The sequence below is a fragment of the Microcaecilia unicolor genome, chromosome 4 (genome assembly GCF_901765095.1).
Source record: "Microcaecilia unicolor chromosome 4, aMicUni1.1, whole genome shotgun sequence".
NCBI lineage: Eukaryota > Metazoa > Chordata > Amphibia > Gymnophiona > Siphonopidae > Microcaecilia > Microcaecilia unicolor.
This window is the reverse complement of record NC_044034.1, coordinates 19,844,599-19,868,818: the sequence shown is the minus strand read 5'-3', so window position 1 is coordinate 19,868,818 and position 24,220 is coordinate 19,844,599. Positions and strand designations below refer to the sequence as shown.

Below are 24,220 nucleotides of genomic sequence, written 5' to 3'. Positions count from 1 at the left end.
TATCCCCGGGGTTCTATATAGGGCGACTTAAGCTTAAATTAAGCTGTGTGCGTGAATCCAGTTGTATTCTGGATTTGCATAGGCAACTTAATTCGTTAATTAGCCAATAATCGCCACCTAACAATTATTGACATTAGATAGAATTTACTTGGAGAATTTACTTGGATAGAATGAACTGGATTAGGAACTGGTTGACGGACAGACGCCAGAGGGTGGTGGTGAATGGAGTTAGCTCGGAGGAGGGAAAGGTGAGTAGTGGAGTGCCTCAAGGATCGGTGCTGGGGCCGATTCTGTTCAATATATTTGTGAGTGACCTTGCCGAAGGGTTAGAAGGTAAAGTTTGCCTATTTGCTGATGATACTAAGATCTGTAACAGAGTGGACACCCCGGAGGGAGTGGAAAACATGAAAAAGGATCTGAAGAAGCTAGAAGAATGGTCTAAGGTCTGGCAATTAAAATTCAATTCACTACTCAACCGGAAGAAAAAACATATAGACTACCCAAGTCCTCAAATATGAATATTCCACCAAAACATACTTGGGAAAATTAAACTAAATAACCATTCATACATATAATCGTTAATATAATTATTTAAATTTTAGATTATGCTCAGTCCATATCCATTACACCCATAGCGTTCCCAGGGAAAGCATGTGGTAGTGTTTAGATGGAACCATCATAGCACAGCCTGTGTTCCACCTCCTCAAAATGTATGCGCACACACCTACTGTTACTTATAATGCAACTTACAGTTAATGATGTTTCAAATTTTTAAAAACAGATCTCATTAAGTCAACTATGCATTCAAACCATAAAGCAGTTAGTTCTTATTATACCCCACAACAAGTAACTGCAGTTATAATATGAATCCTAATTTTGAGTAACACTCACTTGTAAATCTCATACAGCTTGTGGTTACCACTAAATTCTACACATACCACAAATACATACTCAAAAAACCTGATTATGTAAAAAAGAAAAACAAAAAATAACTTCCCTTAGGAACCCAGTGTGCTCGTGCAGGTGATTTAAAATTTCATCAAAGGTTCATTCGTGCTCTTCAACACCATCTCACTTTTCCCTTTAACTCAAGCTGAGTTTCGAATGTCTTCCTCAGAAAGGGAACATCAATGTCAGGTACTATCCCTGAGCAGGTAGTGTCTGGAACCCTCCTTGCTCTCCAAGCAAGACACTACCTGCTCAGGGATAGTACCTGGCTTTTGTCTTGTGGATTGCTTGAGAGAAGAAAACAAGGAGGAAGAAAAGATTTATGCAGCCTTAACCCTTGTCCCTGAGGAAAGTGATTGAAACCCCGCGGAGTCGGGCGGTTTCAGGGGAAGGCAACTGACGAATGTTTCAGCAAGGCAAGATAGTTCTGCCTGGAAGGCAAGAACTTAAGAGATAAGTGCACAGTTTTCACCTAGTATATACAATTTTAAAAGTAATAAGTGATTTTATAGCACTGAGGTGATTGGGAAGCATATAAAATGAGCATATGTTGCTCTCCCCAAAAAATTTGTTAGAGTTACCTGATGAAAGAAATGCTATGCCACTTTGTAGCAGCATTATTGACTGCAGTTATAGTGGTGAATATCTGAGGGTACTCTATACACATAAAAAATATTTCTATAACATTATACTGGTGTAAACTGTTTTACAGCACTCTCTTGAAGTTGGTGGCTATAAGTCCTGGTTTGTGTGTACAAGTTATTGAATTTTACCAGAGACATTGATATTGTGGATTCCCTTTCTGAGGAAGACATTCGAAACTCAGCTTGAGTTAAAGGGAAAAGTGAGATGGTGTTGAAGAGCACGAATGAACCTTTGATGAAATTTTAAATCACCTGCACGAGCACACTGGGTTCCTAAGGGAAGTTATTTTTTGTTTTTCTTTTTTACATAATCAGGTTTTTTTTAGTATGTATTTGTGGTATGTGTAGAATTTAGTGGTAACCACAAGCTGTATGAGATTTACAAGTGAGTGTTACTCAAAATTAGGATTCATATTATAACTGCAGTTACTTGTTGTGGGGTATAATAAGAACTAACTGCTTTATGGTTTGAATGCATAGTTGACTTAATGAGATCTGTTTTTAAAAATTTGAAACATCATTAACTGTAAGTTGCATTATAAGTAACAGTAGGTGTGTGCGCATACATTTTGAGGAGGTGGAACACAGGCTGTGCTATGATGGTTCCATCTAAACACTACCACATGCTTTCCCTGGGAACGCTATGGGTGTAATGGATATGGACTGAGCACAATCTAAAATTTAAATAATTATATTAACGATTATATGTATTAATGGTTATTTAGTTTAATTTTTCCCAAGTATGTTTTGGTGGAATTAAAATTCAATGCCAAGAAATGCAAAGTGATGCACTGAGGGAATAGAAATCCACGGGAGACGTATGTGTTAGGTGGCGAGAGTCTGATAAGTACGGACGGGGAGAGGGATCTTGGGGTGATAGTATCTGAGAATTTGAAGGCGACGAAACAGTGTGACAAGGCGGTGGCTGTATCTAGAAGGTTGTTGGGCTGTATAGAGAGAGGTGAGAACAGCAGAAGAAAGGGAGTGTTGATGCCCCTGTATAAGTCATTGGTGAGGCCCCATCTGGAGTATTGTGTTCAGTTTTGGAGGCCATATCTTGCTAAGGATGTAAAAAGAATTGAAGCGGTGCAAAGAAAAGCTACGAGGATGGTATGGGATTTGCGTTACAAGATGTATACCCTGGAGGAAAGGAGAAACAGGGGTGATATGATACAGACGTTCAAATATTTGAAAGGTATTAATCCGCAAACGAACCTTTTCCGGAGATACAAAGGCAGTAGAACGAGAGGACATGAAATGAGATTGAAGGGGGGCAGACTCAAGAAAAATGTCAGGAAGTATTTTTTCACGGAGAGAGTGGTGGATGCTTGGAATGCCCTCCCGCGGGAGGCGGTGGAGATGAAAACGGTAACGGAATTCAAACATGCGTGGGATAAACATCAAGGAATCCTGTTCAGAAGGAAGGGATCCTCAGGAGCTTAACCGAGATTGGATAGCAGAGCCGGTAGTGGGAGGCGGGTCAGCATGCAACAGAAGAACAAAGACTTTTTTCACTGCAGGACGAAGGGGACGTCAGCTGGCGGGGATTGGGGTCCCCCACCAGCAAAACCGAAGGTAGGCGACAGCGGGGGAGGGCTTGCAGGGGGAGAGGGTCATCGGGAGAGGGGTCCAGGAGGAAATCTACAGGGGCCCAGGCCCCCTCAGGCCCCAAGTAGCTACGCCACTGGTACAGGGGGCATGGCTATGGGTGTAGAATGGGCGGGGCATGGACATTTCTAAAATCTATGCGTGCGGTTATAGAATACACCTGGTCTGTGTGTAATTTAAGTGCTCTTTGACCCCACAGTCAAAGATACTCTTGATTATAATTCAGCTGCTATAATAAAAACTGTTGAAACGTTAACTAATAAATGGTCCCCTTTGAGACTTAATTGGTGGGGTAGACTAGAAACTATACAAATTATGATTGTACCAAAAATCAATTATATCCTAAGTATGCTACCAATATTACTAAAACACATCTTTTATAAGAAAGTTGAAACTAAATTAACCCAATTTCTATGGGGAAATAAGACTCCTAGAATATCAGTCAAAAAATTTAAAGCTTGCCCAGCTGATGGTGGTGTAAATTTTCCCAGTTTTTATGATTATCATTTATCCTTTCTTATAAAACAAAACTCTATATTTATGCATGACAAGGATCAATACAATGCATCCCCATGGTTTTATATTGAAACTCAAATGCAACCAGATACTCCTATATATTACTTCCCTTGGTCTCAGCACAATAAATAATAATAATAAATAATCTCTGAATACGCTGTAATATCAAGATATAAATTAAATACTACTAAAACAGAACTCTTACCTATAAATTGCGTTTATTTGAAACATGTTATTAATCAATATAATTTCCAATAGAATGAAAATCAAATTAAGTATTTAGGAGTGCAACTTAAAATCGATATATGAACTAACTAACTTCCGTAAACTACTGAAGACCCATCTCTTTAACAAGACATACCACAAAGACCAACAACTATGAACTACTCCACATATACCCAGAATTGTCGTTATTATTTGCTTGTTATATTAATAGCATGCTTATAATTATCATGCTACCCAAGATCCTTTTATTATACTAAATGTTTATTTCTTATATATCTCCACGATTCATGATGTATTATTGTAAGCCACATTGAGCCTGCAAAGAGGTGGGAAAAATGTGGGATACAAATGCAACAAATAAATAAAATAATAAGGTTTCTAATAACGCTCTATTTGTTACACTTAAACAGGTGTTCACGGAATTTGATTTCGTTATTAAAAACCCTTTAAAACATTCTATATATACTCCAATATGGAATAATCCAACTTTTAAAATTAATAAATCTAGTGTAAACTGGGCTACTTGGAAAAATGGTGGAATTTGGTCATTAAAGGATATTATAAAAGACCACTCTTGAATACCCTTCTCCCAGTAATGTCAACAATTTGGTCTATCAAATTCTCACTACTATAAATGGACTCAGCTTAAGCATTGTATATCTAATATTTTAGACATAAAAAAACTAACCACTGATCTCCCAAGTTGTTGGCAGATTTGTAGGTCTTTCATGTCTTCCAAAAAAAGTTGCTTCTAAATGTTACAAAATTCTACAATTAGCAAAGTTCAATTCACCAACAAATGTCATTAAATCATGGGAACATGATTTAAATGTTTAGCTAAGTGAGCAAGAATGGAAGAAATTTTGGATAAAGTCTACACACTCCAGAAGATCAGCATCTATCTCGCAATCCATGTTTTACCCGGCACACAAGGCTTTATGGACTCCAGTTAAACTTGCCAAGTTGAACACATCAACAATGAAATATAATATGGACAAATGTTGGTCATGTGAAATGGATATTGGTATGCTTAAACACATAATTTATTAATGTCCTTTCATACAAGAATATTGGATCGCCATATGGACTACTATATCTAATGCATGAAATATCCAGGATGTTTTAGCATATAACATAATTATTTTAGGATCCATAGCTATACAATCACCGTTAGATAAATATCAAGCACAACTTTTGGACATTCTCTTACATCAAGCTTTAAGAACTATTTTCTTTTGTTGGAAAGACCTATCCAAAGTAACTTATTTAACATGGTGGAACTCTGTATGCATTATAGCTAAATATGAATATGCTGCAGCTGAAAAACTCAACGCAACTATTAAATATAATAAAATATGGACTCCTTTACATGATCAAATACATAATAATAACCAAGCAAAGCAATGATACATTGTAATCATCTGTGACCATTATGCTTTGTTATGTTATGTCAATAATCCTTGTTAAGTCCTTTCTGTTGAGTGTTAAAATATTCGATCATTCTGATTTCAAAGGTCTTACGTTCTTGTATGGTTTTAAAGTTATCTTTCAGTATTCTCACTGTGAAATCACTGATACAGTGTCCTGGGGTTCCTAACCCATTATAAACCATAAAGCTGTATGTTGATCACCCCACCCCTAACCTATCCACACCCATCCTGTTAGAATATCAATGATATGCTTTGATGTCCCCATGCATACCTCCTACCCACCCCCATCCTCCCACCCTGTCAGACTGTCATAATAATGCTTGAATGTTTTCACTTATATACACTGTCAGCTAGCACATTTGCTTATTTCCGATCTGACGAAGAAGGGCAACCTTCGAAAGCTAATCAAGAAATGTATTAAGTTATGTCCAATAAAAAAGGTATCATCTTATTTTCTTTTCCATGTTTTATTTTGTTTGATTTCTATTGATAACCTAAAGAGTGGACTAACACTGCTACCACACTCCTCTACTAGTAGATTATTAGAAATGTTGCGCATTAATGCATTGAGTTGCATTAATGTAAACAGAGAAAGTGTTATAGTAAAGTAAATGAATCAACTGAACATAATAAAAAACAGTAACCCACTCTTTCAATAATGTACTACAACTCCCGACACGCTTTGTGCTGTGACGTCGCTTCCGGCGACTCAAGGCTGGGGGCGGGCCGCCGGAGGATGTGGACAGGGGCCGGCGGCTGTCGGTTTCTTCTTGGTGTGTAGAGAGGAGACTGCGGCTTCCGGGAGAAGCTGTGGCCGGAGCGCGGCTTTCCTTGGAGTCCTGAGAGGAGGAGAAGGAGAGGGAGAGGGAGTTCCAGGTTCTGCTGCGCCCCCTCCTCTCTCTCGGCCGCCGCACGTCATGGCTTTGGAGAAGCAGTTGCACCTGGGCCGGCTGCCCCCTCGGCCCCCCGTACCCGGAGTGCAGTCCGGTTCCAAGATGCGCATGGGGTACGTGGGTGTTCGGCCTAGTCCGGGGGGGGGGGGGGGGGCGTGGGCGTTCGGACTTAGGCTCCCACTCGGATTCACGTTCTTGAGGTCGGTTGGGGGAGGGGGGGTTCTCTTCGTCACAAGTCGTTAGGAAGAGATCGGTAGGTAAATGTGTTGGCAGTGGCTCAGTCTGATGATCCGAATAGCCTTATGCATGAAACTGCTGGGGGGGGGGGGGGGGGGGGAGGAGGAGGCTCCCATTCCGAATAAGGTTTGGAAACTTGGGAGGGGGGTCCTGATAGTTTTTGGACTTTTATTCCTGTGGCTCTACATATTGGTGGACATGATATAACAATTTATTTTTTGTTGTTGAGGGAGCAGTTGATAGAGGAGGTTGAAAAGAAGGGATCACAGGTAAACTAGTTTGATGGAGCACTGGGTCTGCAATGTTTATTTGGGGAGATAGAAATAACGATCAACAACGGAAAGTGCTTTTGTAAGGCCCAAATGCAGGGGTCTGGTGGGGGTGGGGGATGGGATGGGGCTCCTGTTCTGAATAAGAAAGGTTTGGAAACTTGGGAGGGGGGTCCTGATAGTTTTTGGACCTTTATTCCTGTGGCTCTACATATTGGTGGAGATGATATAAGAATTTATTTTTTGTTGTTGAGGGAGCAGTTGATAGAGGAGGTTGTAAAGAAGGGATCACAGGTGAACTAGTTTGATGGAGCACTGGGTCTGCAATGTTTATTTGGAGAGATAGAAATAACGATCAACAACGGAAAGTGCTTTTGTATGGCCCTAATGCAGGGGTCTGGTGGGGGTGGGGGATGGGATGGGGCTCCCGTTCCGAATAAGGTTTGGAAACTTGGGAGGGGGGGTCCTGATAGTTTTTGGACCTTTATTCCTGTGTCTGTACATATTGGTGGAGATGATATAACAATTTATTTTTTGTAGTTTAGGGAGCAGTTGATAGAGGAGGTTGAAAGAAGGGATCACAGGTAAACTAGTTTGATGGAGCACTGGGTCTACAATGTTTATTTGGGGAGATAGAAATAACGATCAACAACGGAAAGTGCTTTTGTAAGGCCCTAATGCAGGGGTCTGGTGGGGGGATGGGATGAGGCTCCCGTTCCGAGTAAGAAAGGTTTGGAAACTTGGGAGGGGGGGGTCCTGATAGTTTTTGGACCTTTATTCCTGTGGCTCTACATATTGGTGGACATGATATAAGAATGTATTTTGTTGTTGAGGGAGTTGATAGAGGAGGTTGAAAAGAAGGGATCACAGGTAAACTAGTTTGGAGCAGTGGGTTTGCAATATTTATTTGGAGAGAGAGAGAATAACGATCAACAAAGGAAAGTGCTTTTGTATGGACCTAATGCAGTGGTGTTCATCATGTTTATCAGGAGATCCAGAAGTCTCATGCATATTCTGAAACTATAGGACACTACAGAATCAGTCTGAACCGCCCCCCCCCCCCCAAGACTAGCTAGCTTTCTACCTAGTTTTCTGGGGTCGTATCTTTTTATCGGGCTAATATTTAATGAGCTGGGGTAGAGTTATTTGGCTATTTGTGTAAATTATAGATTGTATTATGATAGTGGTGTCTGGTGCTTTCAGGTTATTTTTTTTTTCACAAGGGTAGAATTTGTGCCTGTAATTAGTGATCAATAGCTTTGCTTAAAGCAGAACTCAGGTTGTATGTTTTAACCAGAAATCACTGGGATACCCAGGCCAAAGTCTCGGCCTGCTTATCCGACATTGCTGCCTGGATGTCCAACCGCCACCTGAAACTGAATATGTCTAAGACTGAACTTATTGTCTTCCCACCCAAACCCACTTCCCCTCTCCCTTCACTCTCTATCTCAGTTGAGAACACCCTCATCGTCCCCGTCTCATCTGCCCGCAACCTCGGTGTCATCTTCGACTCCTCCCTCTCCTTTTCTGCGCATATCCAGTAGTTAGCCAAGACCTGTTGCTTCTTCCTCTATAACATTAGCAAAATTCGCCCTTTCCTCTCCGAGCACACCACCCAAACTCTCATCCATTCTCTCATTACCTCTCGCCTTGACTACTGCAACCTACTCCTGACCGGCCTCCCACGTAGCCATCTATCCCCCCTTCAGTCCATCCAGAACTCTGCCGCACATCTTATCTTCCGCCTTAACCGATATACTCATATCACCCCTCTCCTCAAGTCACTCCACTGGCTTCCAATCAGATACCGCATACAGTTCAAGCTTCTCTTACTCACCTACAAATGCACTCGATCTGCGGCCCCTCCGTACCTCTCTACCCTCATCTCCCCTTACGTCCCTACCCGTAACCTCCGCTCTCAAGACATCCCTCCTTTCAGTACCCTTCTCCTCCAACTCCAGGCTCCGCCCCTTCTGTCTCGCCTCACCCCATGCCTGGAACAAACTCCCTGAGCCTATACGCCATGCCCCCTCCTTACCCATCTTCAAATCAATGCTCAAAGCCCACCTCTTCAATGTCGCCTTCGGCACCTAATCAGGAAAACTTAACTACCCCAACTTGACATTTCGTCCTTTAGATTGTAAGCTCTTCCGAGCAGGGACCATCCTTAATTGTTAATTTGTACAGCGCTGCGTAACCCTAGTAGCGCTCTAGAAATGTTAAGTAGTAGTAGTAAGTAGTAACATAAGAAAATCATTGCATGTAAAGATCATATGGTCTATCCGATCTTCCTATCTACTTGATTATTTTGGGTGCCTGCCTACAAAGCATTTTACCCAAAGGGACAAAATGGGCAAAACCTTTTGGTTCTCTGGTACTTTGATGGAAGCTTTGAGCAAAGCATTATGGTTATGGAGTTCACATGGATATGCAGAAATAAGGATCAATGAATAAATTGTAGGTAACTTTAGTGTTGGATTAACTTTCAAAAGCTAGTCTTAGGTTTATCTTCTCTATTAAATTAGTGAAGAAACAATACAATTTTACTAGGCTTTAGTTGAGTCATTTAAGTTTAGGATACCCGCTTATGTGAGTTTAGCTCTGTAAAAGGGGTGGTGGTAGATGGGGGATGAGAGAGAAAAACTGATAAAGGACATAGGCTCTTCCAGTATTTGTTTCTCAAACGTTTTACATTCATATGCATACTTCTAAAGTGCCTTTTAAGTACTTTGATATGAGGTGTTGAAGTGATCTTGAAATTTTCACTTATTGTCCTGTTTCTTTTTTTTCTCTGTGATATTTTATGTCCTATGAATATTGATTCTCATCCTTAATTTTTGGCCCAGTATAGCATCTTTCTGTACTTTTTTTTTGTATTGGATCTTATACACAACATTTATTTGTTTATTTATTGCATTTGTATCCCACGTTTTCCCATCGTATGGTAGGTTCAATGTGGCTTACATAATCTGCCCCAATTTGATTGCCCCTATTTGACTGACTGTACATTTGTCCTTTGGATTATAAGCTCCTTGAGCAGGGACTGTCCTTCTATGTTAAACTGTACAGCGCTGCGTAACCCTAGTAACGCTTCAGAAATGTCAAGTAGTAGTCGTAAAAGGCGGTTACAAAATGTAGATTTCTCTATCATCATGCTGATCAATCCATAGACTGGTGGGTTGTGTCCATCTACCAGCAGGTGGAGATAGAGAGCAATCTTTTGCCTCCCTATATGTGGTAGTAGTAGTAAAATGCGATTACAAAATGTAGATTTGTTGAAGTCTAGTGCATAATACAGAAGTACAATAAACGCTTAGGTTGATATATTAGCATATTGCGAGAGAGGTTAATATTATTTTCCATTTCTGAACTTTTCATGATATATGGTGGTATGGGATTAGGCAGATCCAGGGGGAAACTTCTTGAAAAGATGTGTTTTCAGGTTTATATTGAAACATTGCAAAAAACCAGGCTTGCTGTAAGGGTGGTAGCCTGGCACTTATCTTACACAGCAGTGCTGGTCAGGTACTGGTGATAGTTCGAAGCCAGGTTGCCATCCTTCTGTCTCTTACATACCCATCTCTTGTTTTATTTTCACGTCTGTTAAGCAGGAATAGAATTCTTCTCCTAGTCAAAACTTAGTGATACAACATAAGTTTTTGCATGTCAGAAGGTGTTTGACAATAAGAAGAGAGACCAGTATAGCTCTTGGTAAAAAGAGCTGAAAAGGTTAAAACATTTATGTTTAAGGTGCAAGGGATTATAGAAGGAGGAGGGTGTGAAGCAGTGGGATGCAGTGAGTTATTCTGGTGAACAAAATTGAGTGATTACACTTTTTTTTTTTTGCCTAGATGAGAAAATGCAGGGGTGGAATTGTCGGATAGAAGGGGAGATCTTGAAACAGCAGAAACAGTGAATAGATAACATTTTATGTGGTGATTGCAGAAGAATGGTATGATGAAGGATCATAGATGAGTGACTGGATTACGAGCAGAAGAAGGATGGATCATAAGCCATTTATGGAGAAGATAGTACTGATGGAACTAGCATAATTGAAATAGATAAGGTAGAGGGGCCAGTCAGGATGCATAATGCAATCTTAAGGGAGCTTAGAGAGGTAGACAGGTGGGTGCCCTGTCTGTTTGCACTTTGGACATGGGAGAGCTTACTGAAGACTAGAGATGGGTAGCTGGTATTCTTCAGGCTACTGGGATGAGGCTAGAAAACTGCAGACCCATGAGCTTGATCTACATATTAAATTGACATTTCTAAAGGGGAGGATTATATGATAATTTTATGCCCATGGCAAAGTTTTGCAAGTTTAAAAATGATCAGACATTCCACTGACATCTGTAGGTGTATTTTATTTCTCACCTTTGTCATTAAGAAACTAAGACAATTAACACAAAACATACTTAGACATCTCTCTATATAAAAGGCAACCCCAACGTTCTGAAGCCTCCACGGAAGTTGAGGCGCCTGAGATATCCGGTGTGCACTGGAGTGTCTGCACCGCCCTCGCGTCAAAACGTCATGATGTCGAGGGCGGAGCTATGACACTCGACGAGGGCCAAAACGGAAACGCCACAGCGAACAAGGCAAGTAGCTCCGAGGGACAGAGGGAGGGGGCCCCTTGCTAGCGCCCGTTTCATTGCGCTCAGAAACAGGCATTTTTTCCTAGTTAGTATATAAAACATCCAATGTAAAAATCACATAAACCAATAGGGAAATGAAGGTGGTGTGAGAGCTGCTTCCAAGTTCAGATAGGAAGCAATAATTGTGCAGTAAAATATGGTAAAATGGGAGGTACTGCTGTTACATCAGTCATTATTTTCACCTGGCTGCAGCTTCTTTGGGCTTCCAGCTCTGTTAGAACTGACTCCTATGGGTGCTGTAGGAATATGATTCTTAAGTTTGCAGTTTGCTTGGGGTTTTCACCTTCTCCTGCCCTCTAGTTTCACTACCTGTTCCCTTATAGCAGTGATTCTCAAACCTGTCCAGAGGGAACTCTAGCCAGTCAAGTTTTCAGGATATCCACAATGAATATGCATGAGATAGATTTGCATACACTGTCCTCTTGATATGCAAATCTATCTCTTGCATATTTATTGTGGATATCCTGAAAACCTGACTGGTTGGGGTTCCCCCTAGACAGGTTTAGAAACCCCTGCCTTAGTTTGGTTTAGTCGTTGTAATGATTTTCCTTGGTCAGGGCCGAAGACTGCTGTCCTTGCACAAACTGTTTTGGGTGTGCCCAACATCTTGGCCAGAGTACGTATATTTGTTATAATTTTTGATTAATCGCAACATTTTGGACATACCAAGTCTGAGTGATTTATGAACTTGAGCTAGTCTCAAAAACCAATAGCAAGAAAGGAACTCCAATAATAATTGATGGGACAGAACACATTCATACTAATCCAGGGCTTAGTATATAAAATTTAAAAGACGTAACCATGGCACTTAGCTCTGCGAAGAAACCGAGCTGCTGTATTTTGTAAAGATTGTAACCTCTTAATGTTCTAGTGTGATAGACCTGCATAGATCCCATTACAATAGTCCAGTCTCGAAGTCACATATGCTTGATATAAAGTATGTAACGCATCTGTATCCAGATAATTGTGAATGGAGAAAAGTTCCTGCAGGGCCGTGAATATGTGCGTAAGACAGATGAGAATCAAGGATAATACCAAAGTATCTTAAAGACTGAACTAGGGGTAGGGATTACAAAACACAACCGGAACAGTGGAAGGTACAGGTAACATAGTAACATAGTAGATGACGGCAGAAAAAGACCTGCATGGTCCATTCAGTCTGCCCAAGACAAACTCATATGTGTATACCTTACCTTGAATTTGTACCTGTCCTTTTCAGGGCACAGACCATATAAGTCTGCCCAGCAGTATTCCCCGCCTCCCAACCACCAGTCCCGCCTCCCATCACTGGCTCTGGTACAGACCGTATAAGTCTGCCCTCCCCTATCCTCGCCTCCCAACCACCAACCCCTCTTCCCCCCCAACTGCTCCGCCACCCAATTTCAGGTGTTGAGAACAATTAGATTCTTTCAACCAGTTTGCAACAGCGTCCAAATGTGATTGTAAAGGGGACATATCAATAGCCCATGGGTTTGTTTGCCAAACTAAAAGAATATTGGCATAGAGATAGATATACTAAAAGATTGAATAAAGGTTGCCAGGGGACTTAAGAAAAGACTAGAGAGAGAGAATAGACTCTTGGGGTATAGCAAAAGAAAGAGGATAATCAGAACTGTGAGAGTTTGAAATCAAGAAGGCCCTGTTTTGCAAAAAGGAATTCAGCCAGTTTAGAACAGTGCCCAAAATACTTATTGTGGATAGTTTGTGCAAAAGAAGAGAGTGATTAATAAGGTCAAAGGCAGCTGACAGATCAAAAGAAACCAGAAGAGTGATTAAACCTTTGTCTGAATTGCTGTGTATTTCACTAACAAGGGATACTTTTATGGTCTCTTTACTATGTCCTGAATGAAAGCCACATTGTCTAGTGTGTAAAATGTGTATAGCCTCTACGTGGGAGAGAAGTTGTTGGAATACCAATTTTTCTGTCACTGTAGACAAAAAAAAAAAGTAAAGTTGAAACAGGACTAGTTTGAAGGCAAAGAAGCATTGAGAGTGGTCTTTTTCAGAATTGGGTGAGCTACAGATACTTTCCAAAGCTGGGGTAAATCCCCTGTGGATAAGCTTAAACTGATGAATAACAGGTAGAAGACTTAGATTTGACCACATTCCCCCAAGTTGATTAAATATATTAGGACAATAGCCGTACCCCTTTTTCACTTGCAGAGGGTGTGCCAGAGCTGGTGGTGGGAGGCGGGGCTGGTGGTTGGGAGGCGGGGATAGTGCTGGGCAGACTTGTAGGGTCTGTGCCCTGAAAATGACAGTTACAAATCAAGGTAAGATATACACAAAATGTAGCACATATGAGTTTGTCTTGTTGGGCAGACTGGATGGACCATGCAGGTCTTTTTCTGCCATCATCTACTATGTTACTGTGTCTGTCCTCAGAAAAGTTTCTAAATCTGTCTTCGTCCTGACTTTAAGTCCCTCCTTACCTCCCCTTCTTCCATCCACCCCTGGGTTAACTCTCCCTATGTAGGCTACTTAAGAGCCAAGTATCTTCAGTATTAGTCAATCCTACTAATTCATATCTCTTAACACAGTTCACTTTTTCACACTTGTGGAACATAAACATGACCGTCATTCAATGCAGCACATGTTGTGCTTCAGTCCTAAGGCAAACCATCTGGAACCTTAGAGCTTACCACATGTCTCCAAATATCAACTGTGAAAGATGAAATGAACAACGTCAAGAAGAAATTGGCAACAGTTAAGGAAGCATCCAGGATTACCCAATTCCCAGCTAATTTACCACCAGCACTGCCATGGAGAGTAAAGCAACAGAGGAATAGATGGGTCACAGTAGACTCGGGTAGATTACCACTGTGACAGAGGCATTCACCCTCCCAACCTTTGCCCTTATATAATTCCTTTGCTGCATTGGAGTATTATGATGCTCAGAAAAGAAGTACTGATGTGGAACCAGAGGCAAAGAATCTAACATCCCCCAAACAATGACAGATCGGTGCAAACCAGAAAATTCTTACATCTAGGAGACTCCATGATCAGAGGCATTAACTTAGGAACACAGTTCAAAGGACCCAACTTAGTGAAACACCTTCCAGGATCCTCAATCGCCAGAAGTACCAACCAAATACTGAAGAGGAGAGTAAGGATTCTAATACTGATGATGTAATCCATCTGGGGACAAATGATCTGGCCAAGAATACCAAGTTTAGAGCATAGAGAGCATTCCAGAAGCTTGGGGAGGGACTTCAAGTCTTTGGTTCGGACTGCAGCTGTTTCTGAAGTAATTCCTTCATGTCGGAAGGAGAGGAAAGACTATGTAAAACAGAGGAATTCAATAAGTGGCTTAAAGCCTGGTGTAAAGAGGAAGGTTTTAGATATGTAGGAGGATGGGGGTAGTACATGTTAAAATAACAGGCTGTTCTGTAATGATGGGCTAGATCTTTCTGTGACAAGAAAATGGATCCTTGGGGACAAATTCAGACGGTATGTTCTAGACATTTAAACTAGATTGTGGGGGTGACAAAAGAAGACAAGGAAACTCAATCACCCCCAGAAAAAAACATGATGGCAGAGGTCATGTAAATATAGAAAACCATCCAAACTCACAAAGCACATGGAAAGCAATGAGCACAAATGCTTGTAGTCCAAGTAAAAAGCTTCAAGATTTGCAAGCCCTAATGTTTGAGGAAGAGGTGGTGGAGTGGCACTTTATGTGAAAATCAATATCGGAGCGGCTGAAATGCGGGAACGCAGGGAACCTGGAGAAAGGAAGAGGCTATCTGGATCGTCCTGGAAAGAGAAGATGGAGCCTGTATCCACACAGGTGTTATCTACAAGCCTCCGGCACAAATGGAGAAGCTGGACAAAGATCTGATAGAAGATATTCATAAGCTTGGTATGAAAGGGGAGGTGCTATTGTTGGGAGATTTCAACTTGCCTGATGTGGATTAGAATGTCCTGTCAGCAGAATTGTAAAGAAGTAGAGAAGATCATGGATGCCTGTCAAAGTGCCTTGTTCAGACAAATGGAGACGGAACCCACAAGGGAAGGGTCCATGCTGGATCCAGTGCTCACAAACGGAGGAAGTGTATCCAGTGTCTGTGTGGGTGCCCACGTAGGTAATAGTGATCATCTCCCAATATGGTTTGATATAAGAGCAAAAGCGAAGTGCGGGATGTACATCACTCAAAAGTACTGGATTTCAGACGTAATGATTTTGGTAAAATGTGGGGGGGGGGGGGAGGGAGATACCTTAAGAAGGAGCTAATGGGCAGGGGTAGACATTGCAGAAATGGAAGCACAGTGGTACAAGCTGAAAACTGCTATAAATATGACAACTGATCTTTATACATGGAAAGTAAACAAGAGAAACAGGAAGCCTATATAGTTATCCAAACAAGTGGCTGAAAAAATAAGGGAAAAGAGGCTTAGTTAAAGAAATGCAGAATAATGCAGTGAGAGGATAATGGAAAAGATTACCATATTGAACTCTAAGAAGCAAAGAGGGAAATACGGCTAGTGAAAAGGGCAGGTGGAAGAAAAAAATGGCTAAAAGATTAAAAGAGGTGACAAGACCTTTTCAGATATATCAGGGAAAGGAGAAAAGATAGGAATGGAATTTTAAGACTGAAAGATGCTGAGGATGTGGAGAGTGATGGGGGCCACAGAGAGACTGGGGAAGGCTGAGGGGGCATGAGAGAGGTTGGGTGAAAGTAGAGTGGGCTGGACCCTGGGGGAGGGGCATGAGAGAGCCTGGGTGAAAGCTGAGGGGCTGGAGGTAGGTGGGCTGGACCCTGAGGAGGGGGCATTAGAAGCTTGGTGAAAGCTGAGGAGGGGGGCATGCGAGGATACATCAAGCTTTGTACAGGTGAAAAATTAAAACTTGATAATTGGTCCAAAGTGTTAAAGATTATTTTAGATTCGGATTTGACTTGTACCAAACAAATAAATGCACTTAAGAAGAACTTTTTCTTTAACTTTAGGCAACTTGGAGCAATTAGAGCATCATTTCATCCACAGAACTTTAGAGGAGTGGCCTAGTGGTTAGGGTGGTGGACTTTGGTCCTGAGGAACTGAGTTAGAAGGCACAGGCAGCTCCTTGTGACTCTGGGCAAGTCACTTAACCCTCCATTGCCCCAGGTACAAATAAGTACTGTATACAATATGTAAGTCGCATTGAGCCTGCCATGAGTGGGAAAGTGCGGGGTACAAATGTAACAAAACAAAAAAAAAACTTTGGTACAAGCAACCTTGCTCCCATTGTTAGATTATTGCAATTCTTTGTATGTTGGAATCAGTGGCGTAGCCAGCATGGGACCACGGGAGCATGGGCCCCTGTAGATTTATTTCACGTATGATTTGTACAGTGGGGTTGGTTTTTTTTTTCTTGCATCTGTGGTACCTTTTTTTTTTATAACTCAGCATAGCATGAATGTGAAGATATACAAGAATGTTTGAAATATACAAATCCTATTAATTTAGATCAGCAGATTTTTTTTTTTTTTTAGGGTTTTCTGACTCATTGCTGCCAGATTATGGCTAGCGTAGGATTGATTTCTCTGCAGTTGGTATCAAGTGACTGACTTTGTGCTAAATATCATTTTATTTGTTTGCAGACCTGGAAGAAAACGGGATTTTTCTCCAGTGCCTTGGAGCCAGTACTTTGAATCCATGGATGATGTCGTAGTAGAAAACGAAACTGGAAAAGATATATCCTTTCTTAGACTTTGGCTGAGTTACTGTTTGGCTGCGTTCTTATTTCATGAACTTAAGAATAGCTATACTGGGTCAGACCAATATAAGATCATAAGTGTTGCCATACTGGGACAGACCGAAGGTCCATCAAGCCCAGCATCCTGTTTCCAACAGTGACCAATCCATGTTACAAGTGCCTGGCAAGATCCCAAAACAGTACAATATATTTTATGCTGCTTATTCTAGAAATAAGCAGTAGATTTTCCCCAAGTCCATCTTAATAATGGCTTATGGACTTTTAGGACGCTATCCAAACAATTTTTTTTAACCTTGCTAAGCTAACTGCGTTTACTACATTCTTTTGCAACGAATTCCAGAGTTTAATTACACGTTGAATGAAGAAATAGTTTCTCCAGTTTGTTTTAAATTTACTACTTTATAGCTTCATTTCGTGCCCCCTAGTCCTAGTATTTTTGGAAAGATTAAACAAGCCATTCACATCTACCTGTTTCACTCCCTTCATTATTTTATAGACCTCTATCATATATCCCCTCAGCCGTCTTTTCTCCAAGCTGAAGAGCCCTAGCCACTTTAGCCTTTCCTCATAGGGAAGTCATCCCATCCCCTTTATCATTTTTGTCGCCCGTCTCTGTATCTTATCTAATTGCAGTGACCAGACTTGCACTCAGTATTCAAGGTGCGGTCACACCATGGAGAGTTACAAAAGCATTATAATGTCCTAATTTTTGTTTTCCTAATAATACCTATTTGATTTATTTGCTGCCGCTAACCATGTGGTCCAGTGTCAAGAATCAGATTCCAGTTTCCGGCTTAGCTGGGTCAAACTGTCAGTTCTGGTCACTGTTGTTCCTTCTGTAATCAGATAGTATAAATATGTACTGTTTCTCTTTAGTTACATCCAGATTCATGTACATTTATAATCCTTAACTATTCACACACTTTTAGAATTTACAGAAGTGGATCAGAAGGGCCTGTCTTACTTCTGTTGCATGGTGGTGGGCATTCTGCTCTTTCCTGGGCAGTTTTTACCGTGAGTATATAAGGTTCAAGCTCTGTCTCCAGATGGCTGGTTTCCTGGATTGAGCAGTGGTTAAAAGAAAATTGAGAGAACTGGCCATTTAACCCTACTCTCTGTGGAGAAAGGTAAATAGTGAGGTATTAATCTGTACCAGGGCTTGTGCTTTTTAACATGTTTGTAAGGGGCTGGAAGTGGAGATAATGAGCGGCACAATCATGGCGTTTGAAAGGTTGTAGGCAGACTGTGAGACTGGAAGACTGGGCTTCTAAGTAGGAGATGAAATTTAGCGTGGACAAGTGCAAAGTGACGCAAATAGAGAAGAATAACCCAAATTATAGGCTACATGATCCTAGATTCCACGTTCTGAGTCACCATCCAGGAAAAGAATCCAGGTGTCGTTGACAAATACATTGAAACCTTCTACACAGTGTGCGGTGGGGCCCAAAAAAAAACAAACAACATTAGGCATTATTAGGATAGATACAGAAAATAAAACAAAGAATATAATACCATCCTCACTCCATGGTGCAACTGCACCTTGAATATTGTAGGCAATTGTTTGCTGCATCTCAGAAAAGGAAAGGAAATGGGACTTGATATACCGCCTTTCTGAGGTTTTTGCAACTACATTCAAAGCGGTTTACATATATTCAGGTACTTATTTTGTACCAGGGGCAATGGAGGGTTAAGTGACTTGCCCAGAGTCACAAGGAGCTGCAGTGGGAATCGAACTCAGTTCCCCAGGGATCAACGTCTGCTGCACTAACCACTAGGCTACAGAGAAGGGTGATCAATGATTAAAATAATGGGGGGGGGGGGGGGGCATATGATAGAGGTCAGTAACATTCTGAGTGGGGTGGAATGGGTAAAGATTTTCTCTTTTCAAGAAATACAAAGACTAAGACATACCAAGAACTTACAAAATAGTACATTTAGAACAAATGGGGGAAAACATTATTTTTTTACTCACTGCATCGTTAAGCTCTGGAACTCACCAGAGGAGTGACCTAGAAACTTTAGCATGGCTGGGCTTAAAAATGGTTTGGACAAGTTCTTAGAGGAGAAGTCTATAAACTGTTAAGGTAGATGGGTAGAAAGTCACCACCTATCCCTGGAAGTAAGTAGTACAGAATCTTGGTACTTTTTAGGATCCTGCCAGGTACTTGTGATCTGGATTAGGTACTGTTGGAAGCAGGATACTGGTCTGGATGAACAGAGAGGGTGGTGGACACTTGGAATGCCCTCCCGCGGGAGGTGGTGGAGATGAAAACGGTAACGGAATTCAAACATGGTGGGATATGCATAAAGGAATCCTGTGCAGCAGGAATGGATCCTCAGAAGCTTAGCTGAAATTGGGTGGCGGAGCAGGGGGGGGGAAGAGGGGTTGGTGGTTGGGAGGCTAGGATAGGGGAGGGCAGACTTATACGGTCTGTACCAGAGCCGGTGATGGGAGGCGGGACTGGTGGTTGGGAGGCGGGAAATACTGCTGGGCAGACTTATACGGTCTGTGCCCTGAAAAAGACAGGTACAAATTCAAGGTAAGGTATACACATATGAGTTTATCTTGGGCAGACTGGATGGACCATGCAGGTCTTTTTCTGCCGTCATCTACTATGTTACTATGTCTGACCCAGTATGGCAGTTACATTCTTGTGTACACATGGGAACCCAGCACGTTGTCAGCTGATTAGTGAGTGATGTATATTAGTATTAGATGCTGTCTGGCAAAACAGAGGTTTGTTCTTATGACACACAGTTTCCTAGCTGAGTTGTCCTCATGCTAGATCAGACCAAAGGTTATCTGAGGCCAGAATCATTGGTCAATGTCAAACATCTGGCAGGATCCTGCAGAGCAGATAGATGCTTTGTTTTTGTTTGCTACCTGGGATAAGTATTTGGCTTTCCAGAATCTACCTAGCTAATAAAATCTTTGCTATATCCTCTATTAAATAATCCTAATAAATAAATATTAATGCTGGGTAGTATAGGATTTAGTTGATTGATTAAATGGAGCCAATTTGGGTCACACACAAACTAAATTCTGGTGGACCATAAGCACATTACAAGCATAGAAACACTTGAAAGTCAAAAATAGTAAGAGATTTTAAAAGCATCACTTATTCTCATGCTTGAACAGCTAAGATCCAATGAGAATTGATTTCTTTTTTAGTCATTTACTGATTAGGACCTGTAATTTGCACATCTCTTCCTTGCCTTCTATTTTTAAGCCTTGTGGTGCAGGAATAAATTTCTTTTCTGACGGGGAGAAAAAATCTGAAATACTATTGAGATTTTTTATCACAAGTTAAATATATCACCTATTTCTGACAGCATAGCTAGATTTAGGCTCTATGTAGAAGAGGAAGGTTTCATGTCTTGCATCTGTAGTCAGGAGCCTGGAAAGAAAATAGATTCTGGCTGTTTATGACCTGATCTATTTCTTAACCAATTACATAACAATTTGCTTTGGCAATTAGAAATGGAGCAGCTAGACTGCAACACCTGCTGACTAATTAGAAATGAAATTCAGCAAGGGTAAATCTGCAAGAAATTTGTTTCTGGGTGTTGAGGCAGTAGTGAAGCTTGTGGAGGAGTGGCCTAGTGGTTAGGGTGGTGGACTTTGATCCTGGGGAACTGAGGAACTGAGTTTGATTCCCACTTCAGGCACAGGCAGCTCCTTGTGACTCTGGGCAAGTCACTTAACCCTCCATTCCCCCATGTAAGCCGCATTGAGCCTGCCATGAGTGGGAAAGCGCAGGATACAAATGTAACACAAATAAAATAGATACTATTGGAGATTCTACATGGAATGTTGCTACTATTGGAGATTCTACATGGAATGTTGCTATTCCACTAGCAACATTCCATGTAGAAGGCTGCGCAGGCTTCTGTTTCTGTGAGTCTGACGTCCTGCCAGACTCACAGAAGCAGAAGCCTGCGCGGCCACATTGGTGATGTGCAAGGGCCGACTTCTACATGGAATGTTGCTAGTGGAATAGCAACATTCCATGTAGAATCTCAAATAGTAGCAACAGTGGAGGAGTGGCCTAGTGGTTAGGGTGGTGGACTTTGGTCCTGAGGAACCTGAGTTCGATTCCCACTTCAGGCACAGGCAGCTCCTTGTGACTCTGGGCAAGTCACTTAACCCTCCATTCCCCCATGTAAGCCGCATTGAGCCTGCCATGAGTGGGAAAGTGCAGGATACAAATGTAACACAAATAAAATAGATACTATTGGAGATTCTACATGGAATGTTGCTACTATTGGAGATTCTACATGGAATGTTGCTATTCCACTAGCAACATTCCATGTAGAAGCCTGCGCGGCCACATTGGTGATCTGCAAGGGCCGACTTCTACATGGAATGTTGCTAGTGGAATAGCAACATTCCATGTAGAATCTCAAATAGTAGCAACAGTGGAGGAGTGGCCTAGTGGTTAGGGTGGTGGACTTTGGTCCTGAGGAACCGAGTTTGATTCCCACTTCAGGCACAGGCAGCTCCTTGTGACTCTGGGCAAGTCACTTAACCCTCCATTCCCCCATGTAAGCCGCATTGAGCCTGCCATGAGTGGGAAAGCGCAGGATACAAATGTAACACAAATAAAATAGATACTATTGGAGATTCTACATGGAATGTTGCTACTATTGGAGATTCTACATGGAATGTTGCTATTCCACTAGCAACATTCCATGTAGAAGGCTGCGCAGGCTTCTGTTTCTGTGAGTCTGATGTCCTGCACATACGTGCAGGACGTCAGACTCACAGAAGCAGAAGCCTGCGCGGCCACATTGGTGATCTGCAAGGGCCGACTTCTACATGGAATGTTGCTAGTGGAATAGCAGCATTCCATGTAGAATCTCAAATAGTAGCAACAGTGGAGGAGTGGCCTAGTGGTTAGGGTGGTGGACTTTGGTCCTGAGGAACTGAGTTCGATTCCCACTTCAGGCACAGGCAGCTCCTTGTGACTCTGGGCAAGTCACTTAACCCTCCATTGCCCCATGTAAGCCGCATTGAGCCTGCCATGAGTGGGAAAGCGCAGGGTACAAATGTAACAAAAATAAAATAGATACTATTGGAGATTCTACATGGAATGTTGCTACTATTGGAGATTCTACATGGAATGTTGCTATTCCACTAGCAACATTCCATGTAGAAGGCTGCGCAGGCTTCTGTTTCTGTGAGTCTGATGTCCTGCACATACGTGCAGGACGTCAGACTCACAGAAGCAGAAGCCTGCGCGGCCACATTGGTGATCTGCAAGGGCCGACTTCTACATGGAATGTTGCTAGTGGAATAGCAACATTCCATGTAGAATCTCAAATAGTAGCAACAGTGGAGGAGTGGCCTAGTGGTTAGGGTGGTGGACTTTGGTCCTGAGGAACTGAGTTCGATTCCCACTTCAGGCACAGGCAGCTCCTTGTGACTCTGGGCAAGTCACTTAACCCTCCATTGCCCCATGTAAGCTGCATTGAGCCTGCCAAGAGTGGGGAAAGCGCGGGGTACAAATGTAACAAAAATTTTAAGTCCCTTTTTGTTTATATTAAAGAGGAGCAGATGCATGTAGATGGCTTTTTATAATCGCAGTTAAGACTTGCCTTATGAGACGAATGGCTTTGTCTGTTCACGGGTGCCCCCACACTGACTCATTGAGCCCAGTGGTTGCTTGAGAGACTAGCGCAGGAGTCGGAACAGTAGGTCCACCAGAGAATCTCAGCAGAACCCCAGAGCCTAGTCAAGGAACAGCTCTTTTTTTTTTTTGGTTCTTGGTAGTCGGAGTGTCTGGAAGGAGAAATGGTGGGTTCTTACTTCCCCTTTTTAAAACTAGACTTCATTTTTGAAGCATTCTCTGTGGCATGTCTTATACAATATCATTTGAAACTATTTGGGAAGCAGTAGCTTGACATGGGGAGATTAGTTTGTTTGCCCAGTTGAACAGGAGGTGGATGAAGCTGAGTTTCAGGAGTCTGAAATTTCCAGTGCTAAAATACATTAGGATGCCTATGAAAACAAGGCTGTGAAGGCCTTGATGTCGGGTTGGCCTTATGTAATTGTCTAGGCTTTGGAAAATGCAATTGCACTCCGTAAGCTTCACCTCAATAAGCGTTCTGAAGCTTCTTGAGGAGTTGTAGTAGATGCAACACCTTGTAAAAGTCTTCATGATCGTGTAGGTTTCACATTCTGCTGTCTTAAAAATAGTCTACATAGTGGGGCAATGTGTGATCAGAGAGCGTATGAAGCGGGGACTAGTATACATAAATAAAAACTCTGAAAAAGTGAAGTTTTGGAATTGTAAATCTGAATAATTTATTTGACATTTCAATACAGTAAGAACTGTTCTTTTGGTATACAAAGATATCATCACTCTGTTCTGTCTTGCATATACGCTACATCTTAAGAGACTTTTGGCTTACATAAGTGACATGTAACATGACTTGCATGATGTATTATGTTTCAGATGTCTTGTATTACTTATTAATAAAGACTTCTTAAAAATTAAAAAAAAAATAGTCTACATAGAAGCATATTTTCAAAGCACTTAGCCTTCCAAAGTTCCATAGGTTTCTTTATACTTTCAAGTTGAAAGTGTGAGGTGAGGGGTGTGTGTGAAAGGGGCCCTATATGCATATATATGGAGGGTGTAAATGCCAAATGGGGTAAGGGGTGTGTTGGGGCATGAAGTGCACCTTATTTTTATCCAATCCCCTTGTACTCGCCTCTTTCCCTTTTCCCCTCACAAGTTTATTACTTGCAAGCAGTGGCTGCCTCAGACAACATCTTGGGTCTCACTGCCATCACCTTTGTTCAGCTACCTCTGGCACATCTTTGGCCTGGATGCCAATTCCTCAACATGGGTTCCAGTATATTATTATTATTATTAGCATTTGTATAGCACTTCCAGACGCACGCAGCGCTGAACACCTGACACAAAGAGACAGTCCCTGCTCAAAAGAGCTTACAATCTAAATAATACAGACAGACGAGACAGTTACGGGTGAGGGAAGTAATGGGAGCTAAAAAGCAGCATAGGGCCTGACTTCCTCACCAGCCCAATGCAGCAGGTGGTTGGGTCTGTCCTCCACATCTCGCGCTGCCT

The 24,220-nt window shown here is 41.8% G+C and overlaps 1 protein-coding gene across 1 annotated transcript in view; it reads left to right on the top strand.

Moving 5' to 3' along the window:
* The first annotated feature begins 6,103 nt into the window (after nucleotides 1-6,103).
* Nucleotides 6,104-24,220, top strand: part of LOC115468361 (protein phosphatase methylesterase 1) — an 81,424-nt gene continuing 63,307 nt past the window's right edge. Inside the window, exons 1-3 of the mRNA XM_030200007.1 lie at nucleotides 6,104-6,377; nucleotides 17,008-17,101; nucleotides 18,045-18,137. Of these exons, the coding sequence (XP_030055867.1) occupies nucleotides 6,289-6,377; nucleotides 17,008-17,101; nucleotides 18,045-18,137 (276 nt within the window). The 5' untranslated portion in view covers nucleotides 6,104-6,288. The remainder of the gene's footprint in view (nucleotides 6,378-17,007; nucleotides 17,102-18,044; nucleotides 18,138-24,220) is intronic.